At 35.8% G+C, this 23569-nt stretch overlaps 2 protein-coding genes across 2 annotated transcripts in view; one reads left to right on the top strand and one right to left on the bottom strand.

The window, feature by feature from the left end:
* The window catches only part of dsx-c73A (doublesex cognate 73A), a 36792-nt gene extending 26162 nt beyond the window's left edge, over positions 1 to 10630 (bottom strand). The window contains exon 1 of the mRNA XM_089244673.1: positions 10127 to 10630. Within this exon, the coding sequence (XP_089100799.1) occupies positions 10127 to 10279 (153 nt within the window). The 5' untranslated portion in view covers positions 10280 to 10630. The remainder of the gene's footprint in view (positions 1 to 10126) is intronic.
* The window catches only part of LOC149088123 (elongation factor-like GTPase 1), a 187995-nt gene that overhangs the window by 51058 nt on the left and 113368 nt on the right, over positions 1 to 23569 (top strand). The window lies entirely within an intron of this gene.

Here is a 23569-nt window from a genome sequence, read left to right as displayed (position 1 = left end):
GTCATGGGTTGTTATTATATTAGTTATATTATTTCCATATGCTTTGGAAAAACGATTGTTTCAAATATTTTCTTTGGTGAAAAGAATTTTTAACTTGGATGAACTAGATGCCTGGAAATATTACTGGTATGATTACCAGTAATATTGATGTTGCTTTCATTTTATTGAGAAGGAAAGTTCGCAATACATCCAGTAGACAGAACAGAGGAGCATCTGTTGCAGATAGTACTGAGAGGTTTTCCCTTCGATTCACAATGTTACTGCTTTCTAAGATACAGTGATCCTTCACTTTTACACCTTCTCACTTATATACGTTTCTCTCAGTTATAAGACAATATTTTGCATTCCCACTCAAAAATATAGCATAATAATGATATTCATTTATACGTCTCTTTCACTTATTCATATTTTTTTTTCCTTTGTTCCCTTGCACCGACGCATAAATAAGAAATTACTACCCTTCGAAATATTGTGTACTTCGAGACATTACAGTTCATCCGCCGAAAAACTTCATGTAGTGACATTCTTTGCGACGAACACAGACATGGTCATCCATCTCTTTCTGTTGTTTTTCTTGGCCTTGCAGTTTATTTTTTTTCGATAAAATCACTAATAATTCGATAAAATCAATTTCTTGGTATGACTTTGATTTAACTGAATATACCGACTGAATATTTAAATAGTGAACTTTAGTTCGACTGATCGGAAATTCCGATTTCAGAATGGGATAAAAGAAAGATTTATTAAAATAACAGCGCCATTTACAAATATCGTATGTAAAACTACTGGAGATGAAGAAATTCGAAAAGATAAATTATTCTAGTTTAATATATTTAATGATTGAATGAGAATACTTAAAAATATAAACTGATCTACATATTGTATTACGGAAACAGACGCATACATGATACTCGTATAAACGAAACGAATTATAAATAAAATGTATACAAAACAGTTTTCTGTCAAAAAATGCAGTGAATTTTGTCTTACTTTCGTGAGAAAGTCATTTTTTGCAAGCAGACAAATGAAACAGCTACATAAATCTGCTGAATTATATTGCTAAATGTTGAATTATGTTGCTAAATGCTGAATTGTGTTGTTAAATGCTAAATTCTATGGGTTTATGTGGAATTCTATTGCTTTATGCTGAATTCTATTGCTTTATGCTGAATTGCGAATTCTATTCGCTAAATGTCATTTTTGAAAATTCTCTCATTCTTGAAAACATTGCCTTAAAGGAAGAAAACTTCCAGTTGAGGGAAAATTTTAGCACTAAAATACGAAAAAGTTCTGTGGTCCGTGTCTTCGTTTTATTGCTGTCTTCGAGAAAATTATTCGATAGTCTTTTTTTTTTTTTTTACCGAATTTATTTTTTCACCGAAACCATCACGAATGAAAATCCAAATGTTGGGGAAAAATGAGTTTTTTTTCACCGTACATTTGTAGGTAAGTTTTTTTTTACTTTTATATTACAAACTATAAAACCTGCATTTTTGTACAGTTGTAGTTCACGTATATACCTACTAAAACGAGAAAACACATAAATCTTTCTGTCACCTAACCATTACAGTGTTTCCGATATGCGTCATTTGAAATATAATTTTAATCGAAGATAAATTTTAGATGGAAAATAAAATTTACAGTGTATTAAAGTGTGTCATATGCGACATGTTTTAGCCGTCCTCAATAAAATTTCCCCACTTAATATATTTATGTGGATCGGACGAATGCCAAAATTCCCGAGACTAATAAGCATGAGTTGTGTTATTTTTATCACGTGTAGAAGAAAAAAAAAACCTTTTAGAGGCCATGTTAATATTTGACTTGATTTGAATTGTTGTCCCTTACTAGGACTGGTCTGATTAATTGTTAATCACGGTTTATAATTTTAGTTGAGTTGATCGACTCAACAATCTGATTAGAATTTCACCATCAATACTTTTCAAATTTGATTTTTCTCGACAAAACCGATTAGACTTATCAAAATATACCCGTATGATTTTAATTTTGTGACTACATCCATAAAAAACGCGACATTTTAATCGATGCACAAGTCGAGTTGAAATAACGAAGATTATGATAATGGTTCAAAAATATCAGTGCTTTTTTTTTCAGGAAATTTGAGTAAAATTATCGTTTGCACAAAAATGGCGAACAGTCGAATAAATATAAGTTTCATTAAAACATTGGTAATATGTTTTAAATAAAACTAGTGACATATGAAAAATATTTATCGATCTCACCACAAGAAATTCAATTTCAATGTTAATCTTGTCGTAGACGAACACAGACTCTTTTATGAAAGTTTTAGAAGGGGATGCAAAACTTCATTGTCTCCACTGTAGGAAAGTTTCCCATTACAGAAACATATCAGCTCCTTCCAGTGATATTTAGGAGCAAAACACCTTCCAAGTTTAGATCATGTAGTTTCCACGATAAAGAAACCGTAGTATAAAGACTGAAAATAGTTACATACGCCCAATGTTACATGTGCCCAATGTTAAATACGCTGAACCGTCTGTATGAAAATTTTAGAGCGATAATTTGATGATGGCTGCACCGCCCAAGATAAAAAAAATTTCAAATTACAGTAAAGGTCAATTCATGCTCTTTTACCATGAAAAATAAGGCGTCTGACTTACAGCAATGATTGCTTAATTAGCGTATCCCATGAATTAGGCCGGGATTACACTATAAAAGTTTAGTAAAAGTCGTTTTATAAAAAAAAATGCAAAAAAATGAAATGATGAATGCTTGAAAAATGCAGCCAATAAGGTCACCGGTGGCATTTTCTAGAATGTAACCAATAACCTTATTGGTTAGATTTTTCAAGTTTTATAAAAGGGATTTTATCAAACTTTTATAGAGTGTAATACCGGCCTTACTCACGCCATGATTTTTGTCTGGTTAAAAATTACTTTTTTACTTTCGTTACTTTTTTATTATTTACTTTCCTAGTAGTTTTACGAAAATAGGATTCTGCATCTGTGGTATTTTATACTGTGGTGAAGACGCTTTTAAAGACGCTTAGTCCTAACCGACGTAGCCTGAAAAAACTTATTGCTATTTTTTTTTAATTACGTTATTTGGAATTACAATGGCCTAATGGATCAAATACAGCATCATTCTTGTTTCCTTCCTCTCTAATTTCACCTGGATCGCGTTGAACTTATTTTTTTTTAACGCACACCCACTTCTTGCGCTACTTTTCATGATGACCGTTGCTATTTTATCATCATGTTACGGTTGCCCTGACACGCGTTACTTTCACCCGAGACTCGCTCGGTAACGGTGAAACTATTTACTTTCCGTATACGTACGTAATATACGGACATACACAATAATAATACCAATTTTCATATCGAGTAACGTCGAGTAAGACTGGCTGCCGTTATCTGGAAACTGATCTTTTTTTTTTTTCACACGTCAGTTCTGTTCTTCCCGTTGATTCTTTTGAGCAGTTAAGTACATACTGTCTCATTCCTACGACTTGATCTGTTGTGTTGTGATTTCTAAAGGGTCTATGGAGAATTTGACGGGTGGCAGTGCGATGGAACAGATTGCGGTAGTAAAAAAGAAAAATGTGTGGAGAAATGTTTGTTATTCACATTTCTGCCATGTTGAGGTTGTAAACCCTCGCTTAGGACGTTGACCAGTTGTTAGTTAGTTGGTTATTTGAAAGTGGGAGGTGCTCGCTGCCACACTTGTCTGTGAAATTCCATCCCCCTTTTGCTTCACGCTTTATGGCTTTAGTGGATTGATCGATGGGCCTATCAGACACCACTGCTTCTAAATTAAAAGTTATTTTCAAGCTGTCTGAAATCGTTCGCGTGTGAACTTTTTTTATTTATTTAGATTTCTTATTACTATACAACTTTTTTGACATCGTAGTTTTGAGCATAAAAAAAAAAATTCTATCGTTATCAAATTACGATTTTTTTCGACCCCCCCCCCCCCAAATTGGAGTACATTATACTGATCTTCAGGTTATTGATCTTGGCTTACATTCCGAGCACATAACACAACTGAAACTAGTACTAAAGAAGAGGAGGGTTGTAAAAAAATGTAATTATAGAGAAATAGAAAAATTCAGAGTTCTGTAACTTATTTTCGCGTTTCACGCACAAATCACCCTACAGGTTTATTTAAAATATCTTTGATTGCACCGCAAATTTTCTTCCCAAATCTGTGGGAATTTCCCAAAAATTATAAAGTACTCTTGATATTGATCCTACTTATTGATCAAAGTTGTTATTTCTAAACAGAAAATCACACTACGGTCTCCCTTGAACAACTCAAAATTCAGGGATGTTTATTGAATGTTCCCTAGGGAAAGTGAATTTTGAATTTAAATATTTTTTTTCACCAATTATTTTGAACAGGGAAAGAGAAATAATTTTTCCCACTGGTTTTTGCTTTCTGATGTTCTGTTTATTTTACTGAGAGTTTGGTTTCCATGAAAGATTTTCATATAGTATCATCAAGATAGAAAGATTACCGTACTGAAATGCAACTGCTAATTGTAATGATATGCTCGTCATATTTAATCATCTCATAGCAGTGGTGCGTATGCGGAAAAACCATTATAGTGTCAATGACAGAAACTGACACCAAACACCTATATTCAACCTCTCAAGACAATTAAAATAATTAAAGTAGGCTCTGATTGAAATTAACATGTATGAAACTTCATAATTTTAGACTTTTTTTATTGAATTTTCACTACTTTTAGTTACTTAGTTCGATTACTAGAAAAGTGCATGTTTCTAAATGTTATCTTTGGTTTTCGCCTGCGGTCGCAAGAAGATAGTGGCTATAGTCCATAATTTCCAGAACTTCGCTGTTCTACCGTCCATTCTCTAATAATAATAATAAAAATTCTTAGTGAGCGTACAGTTTGAGTATATTTAATATGAGTCAATTTTCAATCTAATCCAATAATAAATTTGCTGGCATTCAGAAACCAAATTTTATTCGTAAATGATTTTTTTTTTTAAATTTTACTAAACTCATTTTTGACTGACGTTGCATTTGCGCAACGCTTTGTTTAAAACTTTATCAATTACTTTTTATATAAACTTTTGCATGAAATTAACATTTTTGGAAATTAAAGGGTCTAATGAGTGAAAGATAGAGACAGAGAGTACACAAAGAAATTTAATTTTCGCGACTTCGCAAAAATTAAAATTTTTGGAAATTTTGATATTTGATTTTCGATCTCCAAATTTATTTTTCCATGACCATAAACAGCGATAACTTTTAAAAGTAGAAAAAAAATGTTTTTCTTAAATTTCTTTTTTTCACGTGATATACGAGATTCCCAAAATCATAATTACCAATTGTTTTAATTAAATGAAGTTAATCAATTTATATTGATTAAAAAGCAAATTAATTAGAAATTTACATTAATTACAAAGAAAAACATAAATTAATATCCATAGTTTTTAACTTCTCAAAATATGTTATTTAAGTTACCAGTTATCATGTATAAAAAAATTGCGCAATTTGGTCATAAATTGGAGGAGTGGTCAAAAGAACGGTCGAGAACAAAACAACGAGAAGTACTAATTCAGACTAAATTGAATTTTGAAATTGATCAAAATAAATATTTAGATAATATAAAGGAAAGCTACAAAAGTTGTTGCATTTTCATTTTTCTTGTTCGATTATAAGATTCGCAAGTACATATACAAACCCGGTTTGAATTTTTTTTTTTAATTATTTCAGTTGAAGTAACTTTTATCAACACTGACCGTAAAATCACTGCAGTAATTTAGATACCTATAGTATTATAGTATGCTTCGATTTTGTGGTAGTATGAGGTTGAGCAGGGGATGGCACCGCGCAATGCAGATGTAATCCAGAAGAGTTATTCATGTGCCCAACAAGCAATTTTAAAGTGATTATATGCATTTAAACATTTTCAGTAGAATTCAGGGTTTTTTTTTGTTATCAAAGTGCGGGCAAAAAAAAAGTCCGGCTTGGTTTTTTTCCAAATCCTAATGGTGCGTTTAGCTTTTAAGTGTTCTCATCTGCTATCGTTTGTATTTTGAGTGTGGTCCCGCGTAGCCCAGAAAACTCGAAAGGATACACAGCACCTCGAGTTATACATCAGTGGTTCTCAACCGGTGTCCCGCGGAGAGTGCATACGGAGCTCCGGGGTACTCTCTAGGAGCTCCGCTGCAGCTCGAGAAAAAAAAAACTAAATTTGAAAAAAAAATGTTATAGATATTTTGAAATAATAAAAATATGTCTACGGGGCTCTGCCATAGAAATTTTTTACCAGAAAACTCCGCTATAGTCAAAAAAGGTTGAGAACCGCTGAGTTAGATAAACGTTGGTGTAGAACTTTTTGGGAATTAAAACAATAATTACAATAATAATATTTTTGTTATTTTGTAGTGTGAGGTGTGTTTTATGTTAGCTAGTTTTAGTCTAAGCCAGTGATGGGCAAACATTTTCAGGAGCGTTCGAAAAAACAAAAGGAAAAAATGTGGTTGGCCGGACATATTCGGGCATTAATGCATAATTAGAATTTTTAGGCATAAGTTTCTAAATCACTGTCCATTTAAATTCTCATGACTATATTTTCCATATGCAAAAAATGAACAACCCCTTAAATATTTTTTTAAACACTGAAATTGAAAATTTCTGACTAATTTTGAAATCTGGGGCGGGCAGCCACTAGCGTTTGCGCATCACTAGTCTAAGCAGTGGTTCCCAACTTCCATTTTACTGAGCTGCACTCCCAGTGAACATGAATATACATTCTCGCATCCCGACCCCGAAAAGTAATTAAATATGTTGAATCATGTGCGCCGTCTATTGGCATTACCATCAGACGAGCACCCATGTGACAGTTGCGGTATATTTTTCAGACTCAAATCAAGGGAATGGTGATGCTTGAATGGGGTGTTTGTTTTATTGGGTAGTCGATCGATTCCCCGCCAATGCAAAATCGGACGCAAGCATCGATCATTCTTTGGTGTTTTCACGGGCAACAGGTTAAACATAGGCTTATTATAAGTATCATGAGTATGTAATAAGCTGTATCGGAAAGATATGTCGGAAAAATTTATCATCAACAGCAATTGTAGTGAACATATGTGAAAAATAAACGTTTATGATGTCTGTAGCTGTAATATACCGTCTATTTTTCTAATGAGGAAAAATAAACGGTACTTCTGTATTTTGCTTTCGTAATGCCTCTCTCCTATTAAAATATTCAGTGGAAAACGTTGACTCTCCGCCCCCCCCCCCCAAGGACACCTGTAACTATTATCCAAGCTATTATACTCCATGAGGTCGTATCAATTAGATGTATGTGTGGGGTGTGAGAGGGATAAAGACTTTCTTTGTGTCTGTATCTTAATTCCATTGGTCAGTAAGATACATAATGAGAAAAGAACAGCAGGATGCGTACTGCATTCTGACGCATACATATTCTAACCGTCATTAATTGGTCTGTCGTGTTCCGTGCCGCTCGTGAGACGTAGGTTTCGCATGCAACGTCATCTCATTTGCATCTTTTTAATAATCACGAAAATCGCCATGTCACTTTTAGGTACAAGTTATATTTGTAGTTACATTCTTACTGGGGGGAATCGTGTAATCATGAAGCTGAACAGGATGGTTTATGAATCTATAATTCATCATCAATAAAAACAGAGATTAGTTTCCCAGAAACCATTTTGTATTGGAACGTTCTGTGTTTAAATTTTGAATAAATTATGGGAATTTAAAATAAATACCGTACTCCCGCGCATAATGCGGCTCGCCAGGGAAACTTAGGGACAACAGTTCTTTAATTTGGAATAGTTGATTTCCGGCATACCGAATAAAACGGATATTATTCAATTAAATTCGTCTACTTAACCATTTTTCTCGTGTCAACTATATGTGGATTTTTTCCCCCTTTATCGAAGAAATTTTTAATGAAAGTGGCAATTTTTTAGGCAAAACTCCTTTGTATTTTTTTAATTTTTGTCCAGCACTTGCTACAGTTTAATTTTGTAACTTTTCTGGTGACCGTTTATTCAAAAAATTAAAATCGTTATTAGTCTGATATGTAACAAGTAATACTATTATTAATATATATTTTTGTATAATTTGCTATGTAAATTCTTATACAAATACAAGGTCACAATAGGCAAAATGCCCTGCGAGGTGGCTGAATATATTTCTAAAATACAGCAACCCAATTAAAAATGCAATTACAAAAACTAGAGACAACATACAGGGTGGCAACTATCGACTTACAATTCTTCTTGTAACAGGTAGATAACATTCAACTACTGTATAAATTTTTATAATCGAATTCCACAATTTTTTATAATTGTTTTTCAAATTCTGGGTTTTGGTTTTTATTTTCCTATCATTAACTCAAACATGGACGGAAAGTCTCTCTCGGGTCATTAGGTCTTCATTTTATTTAGGAATTTTTCTATTCATTCTTTCAGTTATGACAAATTTCAGCGTACTCAAGTTCTTAGACATAACACTAATATTGCCATTAGATGAAACTTTGAATGAACAGTTAATCTGAACTCAATCGTGTATCCATGTCCCCATTCACGCTGATTAGTTTCAGTCATTTCTAGACATCGAACTGGATATTATTAGAACGAACCCATCACATTGCGTTCTTTTCGCGAACGTTATTTCAAGAAAATTCTTCATGGTCAAATTGTATTGAGAAGATCTAACGTAAATACAAATACTAAATCTGAAGCCACAACAGGAAAAATGCCCACAGGATGGCTGGAAGAAACAAAATGGAAAAAAAGGTAAAATAAATGAAGAAATAATATTGGAAAAAAACCCATGAGAATATGGTTGGTTATATACCCAGTGGTTCTCAAACTTTAGTCTTCGCGGCTCCCCAGAATAGTCTGATAAAGAACCGCTTCATGGTATTGAATAAACACGCATTAATAAGGACAGCTCATCGTGGTGCCCACTTTGAGAATGACCATCATAGCTTATATACAGTGACTCTCAGTGGCTAAAGATATAATACACTGCCAATAAAAATATGGTTGCCAATCATTTAAGGTGCATTTGGTGCACGCAAATTTTCCAAAAGACACGTTTGAATTTTCCGATTTCCAAATACTATGAAATTTTTTGCGTCTAACTGTGTTCAAGGTTTTGTTCTACCTGTACTAGAAATATTTTTTTAAATATCTTTATATAAACTCCCCTGGCAGGCATTTTATATGCTAATGTTTTCCACTAGAATGTTTTTTTCTCAAAACTAATTTTTTTTTGTTAGATAAGGAACATTTTTTCGAACACCATTCATTTAAATGTCTTGAAAGTTTGCGTGTCTCTCAACGCTATGGTGTTACATACTCTAACACGAGGATTTTTTTGTTAAAATTATTAAAAAAAAATTTTATTGCCCAAAATCTGGGTAAATTTTGGTGATTTTTTTAAAAAAATTTCATGTTGTTGAAGTTAAAAGTTCGAAAAAAAATAACCAACTATTAAAATCCTAAATGCTCGTGTTAAATTGTATGAAAGTATCCATAGTATTTGAGCGAGAAAAATTGAGTGCCTAAAGTGAATAGAAAATTTTTAAATGTTCCTTAAAGAAAGGAGATTTTTCGCATAGTGAAGCATGGGAAGCCAAGATCGTGCACCAACCCCCGCTAAGTACTGTATGGATAGAGCTTCTCGATTACTCCCAACAAGCTTATCATATTTCCTTTTGCAAGTGTCTATCGTAGGGGGATTCACGACAACAGAAGGTAAAATATTCCACGCATTTACAGCCCCATTATAGTCAAAGCATTTGAATGACGGCGTAACAATATCTCATGATCCATCAATCGATCCCAGTGAGAATCTTAGATTCTTCGATCACAATCTCCACGACGCCTACATTGTTCCAGAGAAAATTTATTCAATGAATCAAGCCTCTCTTCATAGAGAAACAAGAGCTGAATTTTAAATTGCCCATTAAGAAAGATTATTAAGCAGATTTAAAAAAAAGGGGGATAAAAATTACTTAGGACTGAAGAGAGTGAGAAATATCTGAAAAAGAATGGTTTGATTTTTCCGGCATGCCGCAAAATGCGTGGGAATACAATAGTGCGAAAATTTTCCATAGTATGAGACTTACCTTGGTATCGTAGCTATACTCAGTAGTGTAAGAGTCCGTGGTAATTGAGTTTTCGTCGTAATAACCGTTTGGATTGTACTCCCTACCAGAGAAGTCTTCGGCGCAGACTTTAGCAGCGCACGTTAATCCAGCGATCAATGCTATAGTCCACATTTTTTTCTTCTTAAATAGTATTGTCGGAATTTGACGAATTAAGTACGACGAGGTTAATCCTTGACAGGAGTATCAGGTTGTATGTAGATGCGTGTTCTAGATCCTCGATATCATCGGCACGAGCGGAGAGGAAAATTTACCGATACGCGAGTGTCAGTGTGGGAAGACATTCGCACATGTTTTTCGAAAAATTTGTAGCGAAGAGAATATTCCAAAATTCGTTGGTTCACACGTGCTTTGAAAACGGTAATGATCGGCAGGGATGCTGGGGAGAAAATAAGAGCCACTTCACCGTGATCTTTTTTTTTCTTCCTCTCAACCTGTTCCGAGATCAACTTCCCGACTACTGGCGATGCGCACAGGGATGACGACTCACTTACTTCATGGTGTTTTGCTAGTGCTGCTGCCTATCCACTTTGTTGTTGTTGTGTGAGTGACGCGTCAAATATCGCTACTTGACTTCTCTTTTCTACCTCGTCTTTCGGATGGCCCGGTTAAAAACTGATTATTTTCTTCAAGAAAAATGTCGGCTAAACATACAAAGGAGAGAGAGAGAGAAAAGAGTCAGTCGATGCTTCTGAACTGTGCCACTGCTGTCCCGCCTAACCAATCGAAATAAAAAGAAGACAGTACCCACCTTTTGGAATAGAAATACTTACTCAACTAAGCGTGTTTCTTCCCCATTCGATAACGGCCTTTCTATTCCCAATCAGTCAATCCAGAAAAAGCCGTGACATTATTATACATCATGCTGGTATAGTATTGGTAACCGGGGGTCGTGGTCGTCGATATGAAGGCCGGCGAGATGGCCATTAAAGTAAAGGTCGTCGCAGCCGCGAATAATGGTGATTTTCGATGATCCTTATCTTCTACTTTGTTGATCCATTTCTAATGGTGTTCGTTATCGTTGATGTTCTCGCATTGTTCAATGTCCGTATAATTCAGCGTTTTATCGCGTGCTGCTCCGGCGCATCTTTGAAATGAATAAAATGCGAAATATAGCGGTTCGGTTGTATATGTGTATCAAGAGGTCAGAGCCTGATCAGGAAACACGAATATGCCATTTTGTAGAGACTTCCGTGGAGCAAATGTCTTATGACCCCGATCTTTCCGGAAGGGGGAGTATGCGATTATATATTTCGTACGAATGCACATTCGACGTGCGTCATTCAGTTTCCATTAAATTTCTAGATACATGCTCGAATCTCAAAACAATGTGTTTTTCGTGTACTGAGGTGTGTAACGAGGTTTTGATGCGGTTCTCGCACCTTCGAGAATTTTAAGCTTTCGAAAAGTTTTTTGAGCATCGTTACAAAATGTAGGTTAAATTTTCTCATGGGAAGAAAAAACAAATTATTTAATGGATGTGAATTAAGCCTCAAAATTGTCAATGGTGAGTCGTTTAATTATTATTACTTTTTTTTTTACTACAGTGCGGTCGTGGAGGAATAGTGATGGAGGTTCCAGGTTCGGTTCTCGCTGATGGCCATGGTCACCACATCTTGCAGTGGGGGCCCTTTGGCTGATATCTTTAATGTCCCCAAAAACCAGATTTTGCACGGGTCTCTCTATGATGTGAAATTTATGGTTTGATAAGACAAGGAATGATAAGAATCGTCCTGAGCCCCCGGGCTGAAGCACCGTGTACCCCACTCTTGGGCCATGCAGGCGGCTCAAGTTGGTTTTCTGTGGTTTCTGAACTTTGAGGCCCGAATACGAGCCAGCCTGCCAACTCCTCTAAAAATCTCGCCACAATGATCAGCAGACCATACAACGGTACAATTACTCAATCGTAACACTCCATTCACATATTGAAATACACATGGCACAAGTTTTGTCATAAGTTTGCACAATAAAAGTTTTGTCAGGCTTGAGCCCACCCGGAAACGGGCCCGGAGGCCTCAAGAGAAGAAGGGGCCCTCACAAAAATGAGATCTGATTGAAATTTTCTAAAATTTACCAGGTAGGGCCTCACAAAAATCCCTTTGCCCGGGGGGAAGGGGGCATGATGCTCTAAAGACGGCCCTGCATATAGCGAGTGATAGATCTTAAAATTTTTTACTTATAATGATAAAATATATTCATTCATTGCCGGTTTCGTCTTCAGAAGTTGGATGGCATCAACTGAAACAAATGCATGCACGAAACTTACATTGAATGCACAGTTGTACTCCAACAATAATTAATATTCCGACACAGCGAGCGATCTCTTCGGAGGTAAAATGGTAGTAAATTGCCTCAGTGGCGACAGGACGATTGCAATTGGTAAAGTTATTTGATTCATTTGTCGCATTTATCACGTGTACTCAGATAATCTTAGGACAGATTTTCTCAAATTTGCACAATTACCTTTATGCTCGAACAATGAGGTTGCGCTCCATCTGCACTACGGTGCTAAGTGGCTCGGTGCCTAATTTGAATTTCTTACCACCTATGTGAGTTTTCCGCTCTTAAGTGATTTATTTGCTTGCAGTTTAACTCGTCATGTTCTGCTCCATTGGATTTCGCCCTCCAACACAAAAATTCGTATTTATCCGATCCCTCACACTTCGCTTCTTTCTTCTTTCTCTCTCTTCAAGAGCAATAATAATAATGACAGCAGTTTTTCCATGAGCAGATTATCATTCCTTGTTTTTTTTTGTTCCGACTTTTCCTGCCTTCTCTCTCTCTCTCTCAGTTCCGCTGACATACATCTTCCAAGTCACCTCTGAAAAAATTTTTGCTACAGTTTAGAGCCCGCGCAAATTTCTTGCAAAAAGAAAATTTATTGCAATCACGATTGTGTGCCACATGTCAGTTCCGCCAAAAACCTTCTCGTTGAACGCATCTTGGGGCGTCCAGTTCCTGTTACAGGGAACAAGAAAATAAGACAAAAGGATTGGGACCTGACGTGATGACCTTAGCTCCTCACGCAAAACTAAGCCGATTTATGCTTGTTATGTAATATTGACTGATCACTAAGAAGACAAAGTAATTTGAAGATATCGAAAAATTGGGTCGGGAGTAATTTTCGGATCGCAAAAGTCAACTTGATTAACGGATGCTTATTCTATGAAGATGCTTATGTCTAAAATGCAGATTGGTTTTCCTCGTACTTCCTCATTGTGTCTGAGTTCGAATCCAAACTCTGACATCGAAGTATGGTGAAGAAATCGATTAGGACAGGGGAGCACAACTTTTTCAGTTCGCGGAAAAGAAACATATATATATATATATATATATATATATATATATATATATATATATGTAAGGTGAGCAAATGACCCGTATTTTACGGGACGTTCGCGTAATTATAGTCACCCCAACTTGTAAAATGTTCCGTCTTCCCCCTTATTTTTAACAATACTTTCTTGAATTTTTGAAATCAAGAAGTAAGATAAAGTGAAACCCCTCCCTTAACGGACTTTTTTCTGATCCCCGGTCCCGTGGAATAGGGTTTTAGTGTATTTCACTCCCGTGTGAAGAAAGCCAACATAACCGATAATGTTATGAACGTTTATTTCTTCTTCACACTTATTTTAATTTAATTTTTTATTGCAAAATACGTGTAGTGCATATATGTATCATGTACAGGTAAAAACAATTTTTTTAATGAAGAAAAGAAAGGTTATAAAATTTTCTGTATTTATCAGACTTTCCAACTTTATTTGGAAAGTATGCATAATCGCCGGTGAAAGTGATAAATGTAGTGAAATTTAATCAAACGTTCTTTATATCGAGACCATATAGATTTGTTTGAATTTATTCCATTGGCGTCCTTGATCGTAATGTGGTTAATAACAAAATACAGAACAAGGGAAAAAATCTACTGCTTCCTATACTTGGTCAGCTGGGTTGAGTGTGAATTTTGGAATACACCATTCTCATCCGAAATATAGAACGAGTGGTCAAAGAAAGAGGAAAGAGTGAATTCGTCCCCCGCCCGTTCCCGAATTCCGGTCCAGTGCGCCAAACCAAAGCACCAGCTATAGTGTATATGAAGATTAAATTATTCAAATTTCAGCACAAAATTAAATCGTGGTCTGAGCGGAGCGAAAAATTCCATCGTGAGTAAAAACATAAGACACGAAGTGAAAGGACGGTCAGTTTTTACCAATTGAACACTTGTAGATTTTTTACCCCTTCAAAGCACTAGACAGGCAATCAGCAATGTCGACAGCTAGCCATGACACCCTTGACAACGGGTGGTGTTGGCGATTGGTGAATAACTGTTATTCGCATTGGGTGTTGGCGATGCTCCTTAGAGCCGCGACGCATGGTTTGAGAAACAGTAATGTGGTTCTTTTCTTTTAGACAACTTTTAAAGAGCTAGATTCGATTTATTTTATCTGCTTTGCTCAGATGTGAAAAACAAAAAAAAATTACTTTTGAAGTTTAAAATTAAAAAGTTTTTCTTTCAAATTTTCAGGAGAACAATATAAGAATACTCAAGATTTAAGCAACGGGAATGTAATGCGAATAACAGTTATTCAAGTAATTTATAATATGATTTTGAAAAATTTAATATAACAAAATTCAGTTAAAACCGTTGAATTTTTGTAATATTTTCCTTTGAGGTCTATGGGGAGGGAGATCATTTTTAGCGAAGTTTCAGTTACACGATTTTCACCCATATACCTACAACGTTTTTGACGTGGCCTCTTGGACGTCGTATAAACGAGGTTCCATTTGTGGTGAAACTGGTAGTAATGATTACAGCTGGAGAAGAGGTGAGGAAGCATCAATATACAAATGCTGTCCTCAAGGCTCGTGTTCTGGACCACTCTTATGGAACCTTGTGGTTGACGAAATCCTGAAAGAGCCATGGCCATCAAATGTGAAAGTACAGGCATATGCAGACGATATTCTCCTGATAGTCTCATACCACACAGTCAAAGGCACTGCAAAAATAGCGATGGAAGCCTTAGAAAAATTTACGACATGGTTGAGAAAACATTACTTGACAGTCGCAGCAGATAAAACAAAGTTTCTATGGATATCTTCAAAAAAACCTCCCACCATCAGAATGCTTGGAAAATCTATAAAAAGAACAGATATATTAAAATACCTCGGCGTGTACATAGATTCTAGACTAACTTGGAATCCACACATAGAAAAACAAACCGAAAAAATTAATAAGCTGCTTCTCCAGCTCCAAAACATAGGCGGAGCGAAATGGGGAATCAAATATCAACACCGACGAGTTCTCTATTGGATAATAGCAACACGAATAATGGCTTACGCAACACCTATTTGGTACGCAGGCGCAACCAACTCCATGCAACAGAAATTAGACTCAGCCCAACGTAATTTATTATTATTTATCACAGGAGTGTACCACACAACACCAAATAGTGCACTATATGTCATTACAGGTTGTCTGCCTTGGAGCCTATGGATGAATTATGAAGCACAAATTGGTCTATTGTTACGTCTACACCGACCAGCAAAGATTGGTGCATTAAACTTTGCTCCAGAAGAGTAGCAGCGACGGGAAAAACAAATAACTGTTCACCCATCGGAAGACCTGCATCAACTCCAAGTATCTATCGGGAATAACCAGAACAAAGAAATAGGAGGCCAAAGAACTCATATATACACAGATGGCTCGAAAACTATCTCCGGAACAGCATCAGATATGTAGTAGCCAAAGATCATAAGATCATCGAGTGCCGGAGTAGTAAGCTAGAAAACGACAATAATATCTTTCAAGTTGAATTACTAGCGTTATACAACTATATGGCAACCATAAAAACTCAAGAATTCCAACAAGCAACTATAATCTATAGCGATAGCCTTTCCAGTATATATGCAATACAGAACACGATGACCATCCATGCTATGGCTAGGGATATTCGGCAGGTCCTTCACAAGAACCCACAAATTCGCATATCTTGGATCAAAGCGCACGTGGGTGAGTGGAGGAACGAAGAAGCAGACGCAATGGCCAAAGCAGCGACAATCATTGGCACACATTTAATTAAAATATTATTACCATCATCTACAGCGAAACAAAAGGCAAGAAAAGAAATACTCAATCTATGGCAAACCCGATGGAATGATGCCAAAACTGGAAGAAGTGTCCACAAAATAGTACCAAAAGTTTCATACAACGCAAAAAATTGGAGCGGAGAACTTGTATTTTTTACAACCAATCACGGACCTTTTCCAAATTACCTTCACCGCTTCAAAAAACGAGGAACAGATCATTGCCTTTGTGGTGAAATCGGCACTCCCATCCATTACTTGACAACATGTACATTAACTGCAAATCTAAAGCACATGGCTGTGCCCGCTGCTAAAAATGCCACACTCTGGATCAGAGAGATTTTTAAAAACAAAAGTAGAATAAATAAAGTCAAGAAAATAATTAGATGGATAGAAGACAATGAAGACAAAGTGATCCCACAGACGCCATATCAGCCAATAGCACAAGTACAAACTGCACCACTTCGCCGTTCACAAAGAAAAAAGAAACCGATCAACTATTAAGTAAGACTGACTGATAGCACAAGAACAGTATAATGCCATGGAAATCGAATGATTTAAATCGAGGATGAAATCGATTATGAATTTTATCTGATTTATTATTGACTTCAATATGTGATTTAGGGTTTTATATTCGAATTAAGATTTAATATGGAATATATAGTTTCACTTTCTAACTTGCCTGAGGCTCCCATTCTCAAATCGGCACCGTCAAACCGAAATACAAACCTGATACCCAGGCCACATCGCCATGTGGCAATATCGGCTCATTGTCCACACCAAAGCTGCATTAAGAGTACAAGCGTACTTAGTAATAAGTTTAACTTACAAGCGGCTTTGGTCCACACGGACTGGATACCTCTGGCAATTTATTCATAAAAAAAGATACTTTCCAAAATATACATTACAATCATAACAACTATAAAATCATAATCTAAGTATAAAATCAGTTGCGAGATCACAAATCTACGTATACAATCGGAAATCAAGCATATAATCCTATACATTCCGATTGTGTACGTAAATTTGTGATCTCGCAACTGATTTTATACTTAGATTATGATTTTATAGTTGTTATGATTGTAATGTATATTTTGTAATTTATCCTTTTTTATGAATAAATTGCCAGAGGTATCCAGTCCGTGTGGACAATGAGCCGATATTGCCATATGGCGATGTGGTCTGGGTATCTTTCGGTTTGACGGTGCTGATTTGAGAATGGAAGCCTCAGGCAAGTTAGAAAGTGAAACTTTTCCTTTTCTGTGTCTTAGGATTGCTATTTAAGATCTGCTATTCAGAAAAGCGATGAAAAATCGACACCATGAAGCTCAATTGGCCATCGGAAGGAAGAGAGGCGGGGGGGGGGGGGGTGCACACAGAATGTAAAGAAACAATTTAAATGTTCCGCATCTTTGGTGGAAGACCCTTAAAAAATCCCCATGTAGGTCTTGAGTTTGGAGAATATGAGATTTTTTCGGCATCCCTAGGCTGACCATATTTCCTCGAGAGGGGAAATTGGGATTCCAAATACGGGAAAATACGGGGCATCGTCAATTATTGCCAAAAATGATGCCAAAACCGAACAAAGTTGCCAAATATTGTTGAAACAACGGAAAATCCCAATGGCTGGAAATGAAGTATTACTGCAAATTGCAATGGATTAAACTGAATTCCACGATAAAAAAAAAAAACGTTCACCAAGACAAATGTGGGACATTAATATTCTTATTTATAGTTGTAATTATCATAATATAATTTATGAGTTCAAAAGTAATTTCAATCTTTGACTTCAATAAAGAATAAAAATTCAAGTAGGCTTCGTGTAAAATACGGGAAAAACCGGGACACTTTTGCCAAAAAGTCGAAACGGCCAGAAAAACAGAAAATACGGGGCGTATGGTCACCCTAGGCATCCCCAGGAACTCATAAAAATTTGCTACAGGTGAAACAAATGACAAGAAAAAATTTGAAGCTATCGGGGTTCCAAGATATTTGGGGTTTCCGTCACTTGTTTCCGCTCAACCCCAAAAAAGCTGTTTTGGTTATACTGGTACCGCAGTGTGAGAGAGAACGGGCAACTCGAGTCGTTTAGTCTCCCAGTCTTCCTTAACTCTTGGCTACTCGAGATTGATTCAAGTATTCCCTTATGAGTAGGGCCTAGTAATGTTTATATAGCTGATCGTTTGCAAAATTTTTGATTCAACTTATGGCTCGAATATGATACTGGAAGAAATTTGCTTTTTTTGGAGATTTGATCGTTGATCGTGATGCTCATTCATCCCTGGATCAGTGAACTGACGGACATACAGTTTTTATTTCCTCGCGACACCCCGCAAAACGTCAGTACTTAATTTTCTTTGTGTTCGGCCTTTGGGTCAGAAAATCAAAACATTTCCAACAGACGTCGGCAGACTGTGAGACGAACACGCAGTCAATGGACATCACACACACACACCAGGGAAGTACTGTTGTTTTCGCTCCATTTCATGAAGTGAATCAAAGTTTAAGAAAATAAAAACAAATCATGGGTATTTTCTGTGTTTTTTCCTTCTATTTGATCATGATTTATTTTTTCAATGTGTTTTTTTGTATCGAGTCTTAAAACAAAAAGGTCGGATGACAACTTGCCTCATTGCCGTGACGGAATTGAGTGTCAACCCGATCGTCGGTCATGTGTTTAAAGTTCGTTCCTCCCTCCTTTAGTACTGTATTTATTTTTTTTCATCTCGTCCTCTTGATTTGTCTGTAAACCAACACGTATAAACTGAAATTTTTTTCCTCTGAAATGTGTACAAAAAGTTTTTAGCGAGGTGATTAATCACCTAAAAACCTTGTTTACTTTTTTTTTTTACAATGTTAATTATAATTAACGTTGAAAAGTTAATTATGCAATTCAAAACGCTTTCTTTTTTTCAAACCGAACACAACTCAAATCTATCGCCATCTATGGGCGATTTATTACCTAGTGAGTTGTGCCGGAAGTGTAACTGTGTGTACCTAACAGTCTGAGTGCGTATGTAGTGTTGTTTGATTTTTTGAGTACTGCCATCTATGTTTCAGAAGTGAAGTGAATGATGTGTTATGATTGAATTACATTTGTACTGTTTGTAGGTCTGTTGCTCCCTGTGGCGAGACTTTTTTTAAAGGCAAGATCGGCTTGCATTCGTGCCTTGAAGATGGGAACGATTCAAAAAACGCTGTACAATAAGAACCAAAAATGCGTTGCGATTTCAAAACGCTGTATAATAAGAACCACTAGTCAGAATGAAATGGAATGCTATTTGGCGAGGAAAGGGTAGCACTTGAAAAAATACCACTACTACTAAACCACACATGCACCTCGTCTATATTCCTCAGCGGGAACTTCTAACGAATTGGTGCGCGTGCATGTTGGAATGTGCGTGTACGCATCGTGAACCTAAGGTGAAATTTGTGTGTAATGCTTATTATATGTGCAATGCTGCCATCCGCCATCAATTTTTCTAACTATGATTGAAGTGTAATGATTGAATACTTGTATCGTTACTTGAAAATATACCGATAGATGGCTGTACTCGTCAAATACCGGATATATGATGTGTATTTCTAGGATAAGTATATTAATGAGTTTATCTTTGTATGATGAATTAAATGTTACAGAAAAATTACATTCAACCATTCATTCGATGGTCAAGGAATGAATATCAAAGTGATAATTTTAGATTTATTGCCTTTCAGCTTTAAAGCTCATAAACCAGTATTCAAAGCCACAAATTGTGATCAAATTTATACATAATTCTTTCAAATTGAATAACTGGCATTCATCCGGAGTTCTGATTCGCCAAACATTGCCGATTCATTTAACTATAATTATACCAAATTGAAATCGAATTTATTTATAGTGAAAAGTCCTTAAAGCAATTACGACGTTTTTTGTTCAGTTCATATTCAAAATTAAATTCCCGTGATCACAATGACGTAATAGAAGGTGTCTTAAAGATAGAAATTAAATCATCTCGATCTGAGGATTCACTGACAGCCAACAAGCCAAGAGCCCTACTGGAAGTGATTCCGAACGAGTCATTTCGTTTCGTGGTCGAGAGGTGAAACGTCCAAACGGACGGACGGAGTTGTTTGCACAAAGGCTGTGAATATGGAAAAGACAACAGCTTCTCTTCCTGATTATCTCTCGTTAATACTATTTTTTTTTTTTTGATAAAGGAAAAGGGCCATAAGGGATTTCGTTCGAATGGAAACGTGTCAAAATTATTGACCGTTGGGTGCACCCGAAGGTGAATAAAAAAATTCATTTATTCATAATCGAACAATTAACCAAAAGGTATTGTATTTGACCCCGTTCAACGGGAGAAGGAAAAAAAAAAGCGTTAGATTTGACCTTTGCTTTTGCTGATTACGACTGAGAGTCATCACTTGTGTGTTCGAGGCTACTTTTCTTTCTCTATTCATGTATTCCGTGTCAACGAGAGTTGTGTCATAAACGGGCTGGCTCATCAAATGAGACAACGCTAATTGCGTATCGGGTATGAAGAGAATGGCATTCGAGCTCGGAATAATACGAACCTTTATGTAATAACGGAACTGTCTCTTAATTGGAATTTCGATCGGTTTTTTTTCCCCCTCGCCCTTGGAGATAACAATGGACGTCTGGAATCCGTTACGAGTTATATTCAGCATTGAGTTGTTTGTGGAACGATTACATTGTGTTATTTCACATCTCATGCTCTTGTCAGGATTAAGGGTTTTTCTTCATTTTTTCGATCCGCTTTGTGAGAAAACTTGGTAGTTTGATTTGGTGAACCGTAACCCCTGATGAACTCGAAATAATACATCTCTATTTTTTGGTAGTTTTTTACTATTGTTATATATTTTTCCGAGTGTTATATTTATAAACTTTGGCCCCTTCGCGTTATTCTGGTTTTGTGGTTTTCTCATGAGATCTAATGGTATAGGTTGAATTGATGTCTGTATTATTTGCTATTTTGAAGACGGAGGGCCCTGGTTGCCATCTCGACCTTAAATTTCTTACATTTTCTTTTTCTTCTATTTAAAAGACCAAAATACTGTTGCGTTCCATCGCTACTTTTTCCGGGGTATTGTGTTTTCTATTGAATTCGGCAAACTCTTATATTTGTTTGAAATATTCAAAACGATGAGTGAGAGAGTTCACGATACGTTTAACGTGTTTGAGTTTATGAAAAATCTATTTTAAGTGTAATGAAAAAATTTCATGAAATTCAATTATTTCAAGAAAAAGTCGATTCCGTTTTAGTGAGATAAGACAAATAGGCTATGAATGTGAAGGATATTCATATGTACCGTTTGACCCGTGGTATAGTGCTCCCATCAAAGTTTTTGGGAACAAATCTGTCAAATATAGGTTACTATGGGATTAACCGTTATTCGATATAACACAAACTAGTTATATATCGTCAACATACTTCGAAACCGATGAAGGCGTTAAATCTGGGTATGACTAAACAAATCTTCTCTTAATATTATATACTCTACACTAAATAGCACCTAATTCACTCATACGAATCCTTGAAAAAACAAAACTTGTTACACATAATAAATTTAGTATCATGAATCGACAGAGAAGAGCTTTCTGTTAACAATGTTGCTTTAGCTTCGAAAATACTTTCTGTAATATCATTTGGTTGTCATTGAGTCCTAAACAATGTATGTTTTTAAACATGGATTTTTTTTTCTTTCACTGTTTTTTCTAATTTTCTTCGGAAAGCTTCTTAGAAAGGTCAAATAGTTTTAAACACATTGAATCGCTTTACATTCACTTATATTCCGCGGTATAATGCCAAACCTCCATTTAAGGGAACAACTCTATTTGAGGGATGAAAAGTCTGGCCTCATGGGTGTCCCTTATTGAGATGTCGCACTATAATCTATAATATGGGGAGGTTGAGAAATCATGTGGAGTAAGTGACTGAAAATTTTTACAAGACAAAGAAATTTGCATTTGACATTACTAGCAATTATCGTGTCAGGAAAATTATATTGTTGCCATCTGTAGGCTATTTCATCAGCTTCAACTTGCACCGCTTCATTTCTAAGTGAGTATAAAAATTCTTAGTTATTTTATGTGACTAAGTACACATCGACCAAATCTGGACTTACGCCACTTGATTTCCCAACCCTCTATTACAATGACAGAAGGAAACTAACAAAATGTTGAAATAAATAATGTATTTTTCGTTGGTTTCATTCTGTTAATACATCGGGCAAGGAATTATTTATTCTTCCATCATTTAATGTTATGGATTTCATCATAATAATATTATGGATTATCTCCAATCTTCGAGCTTATGGTATCTATATACGGGGTGTTTCCTGAAGAAAGTCAATTTCTAAGGTTGATTTTGAAGTTACAAAAAAAAAAAAAAAAAAAAATCGGAGAAATATCCACAAAAAACGGAAATTCTGCTGTGGTAGTGACACCTCTGTCAAATAATTGATTGGAGTAAAATATGAAGATTTTTGTAAAATATAAATTTATTTAGAAATTAGTTTAAGAAATAGAAGAGTTCTCATCCTGGGGGTATCTAAGACAGGGGACCGAAAGAGGTAAACGGGGTCCTAAGGGTTCATGGATGAAAAAAATGTTGGGAAACATTGGCACAGATCACTAATTTTTCATACGTATGGTCAATTAATTATTTCGTCTGTAATTGTTGTCAGTGCGAGGAAGTCAGTGACGGAAATATGCTACTTTGATGGGCACTGAAAAACTAAATTGATGTCCTAAATCATGCTGTCACGCTTTCGAATCGTCTCCTGTGTCAGTGTGTTTATGAGCATAGCTACTTATATTCGTAGAAAAAAAAAAAAAAATTACGATGCGTTCGCATCTGTGCTCAAGGGCGTGCCTTTTACTGAATCGTAAAATAACTTTTGTGACCCACAGGTAACGAAATCGGGTCCCCGATGAAGGAAGGACTCATTAAGTTCAAGCAAATGAAAAATTAGGGCAGTCGGTGTACTCTCCTGAAAAAGAAGAATAAGATGAAGAAAATCTCCATCGTTTGTGAGATTGAGGTGGAGTTGCTCCCGAAACAGAAATTAATTTGCTTTCATAATTTTTTTTTTTTTTTTTGAGTTCTTCATATGATAAATCAGTGCCAGAAAAAATGAAAAAAAAAAATCACATGCTCTGTATCACGTGCATTATTGTGCCTTTTGTTGTCTGTGATGATGGCTGTCAAAGGAAAAGAAAAATAAGAAGTTAGTGCTCGTGCTCATCGGCAAGAAAAACCATTTTTTTTTCTTCTTTTCCTTTTCCAGCATCCGTAGCCTACGGATTACGGATCC

This window comes from Pholcus phalangioides, unplaced genomic scaffold (genome assembly GCF_987345545.1).
Source record: "Pholcus phalangioides strain wild (caught in Gottingen) unplaced genomic scaffold, Ppha-v1.0 ptg000003l_1, whole genome shotgun sequence".
Taxonomy (NCBI): Eukaryota; Metazoa; Arthropoda; class Arachnida; order Araneae; family Pholcidae; genus Pholcus; species Pholcus phalangioides.
The sequence above is the reverse complement of the archived record's forward strand: the minus strand, read 5'-3'. Positions and strand labels throughout refer to the sequence as shown.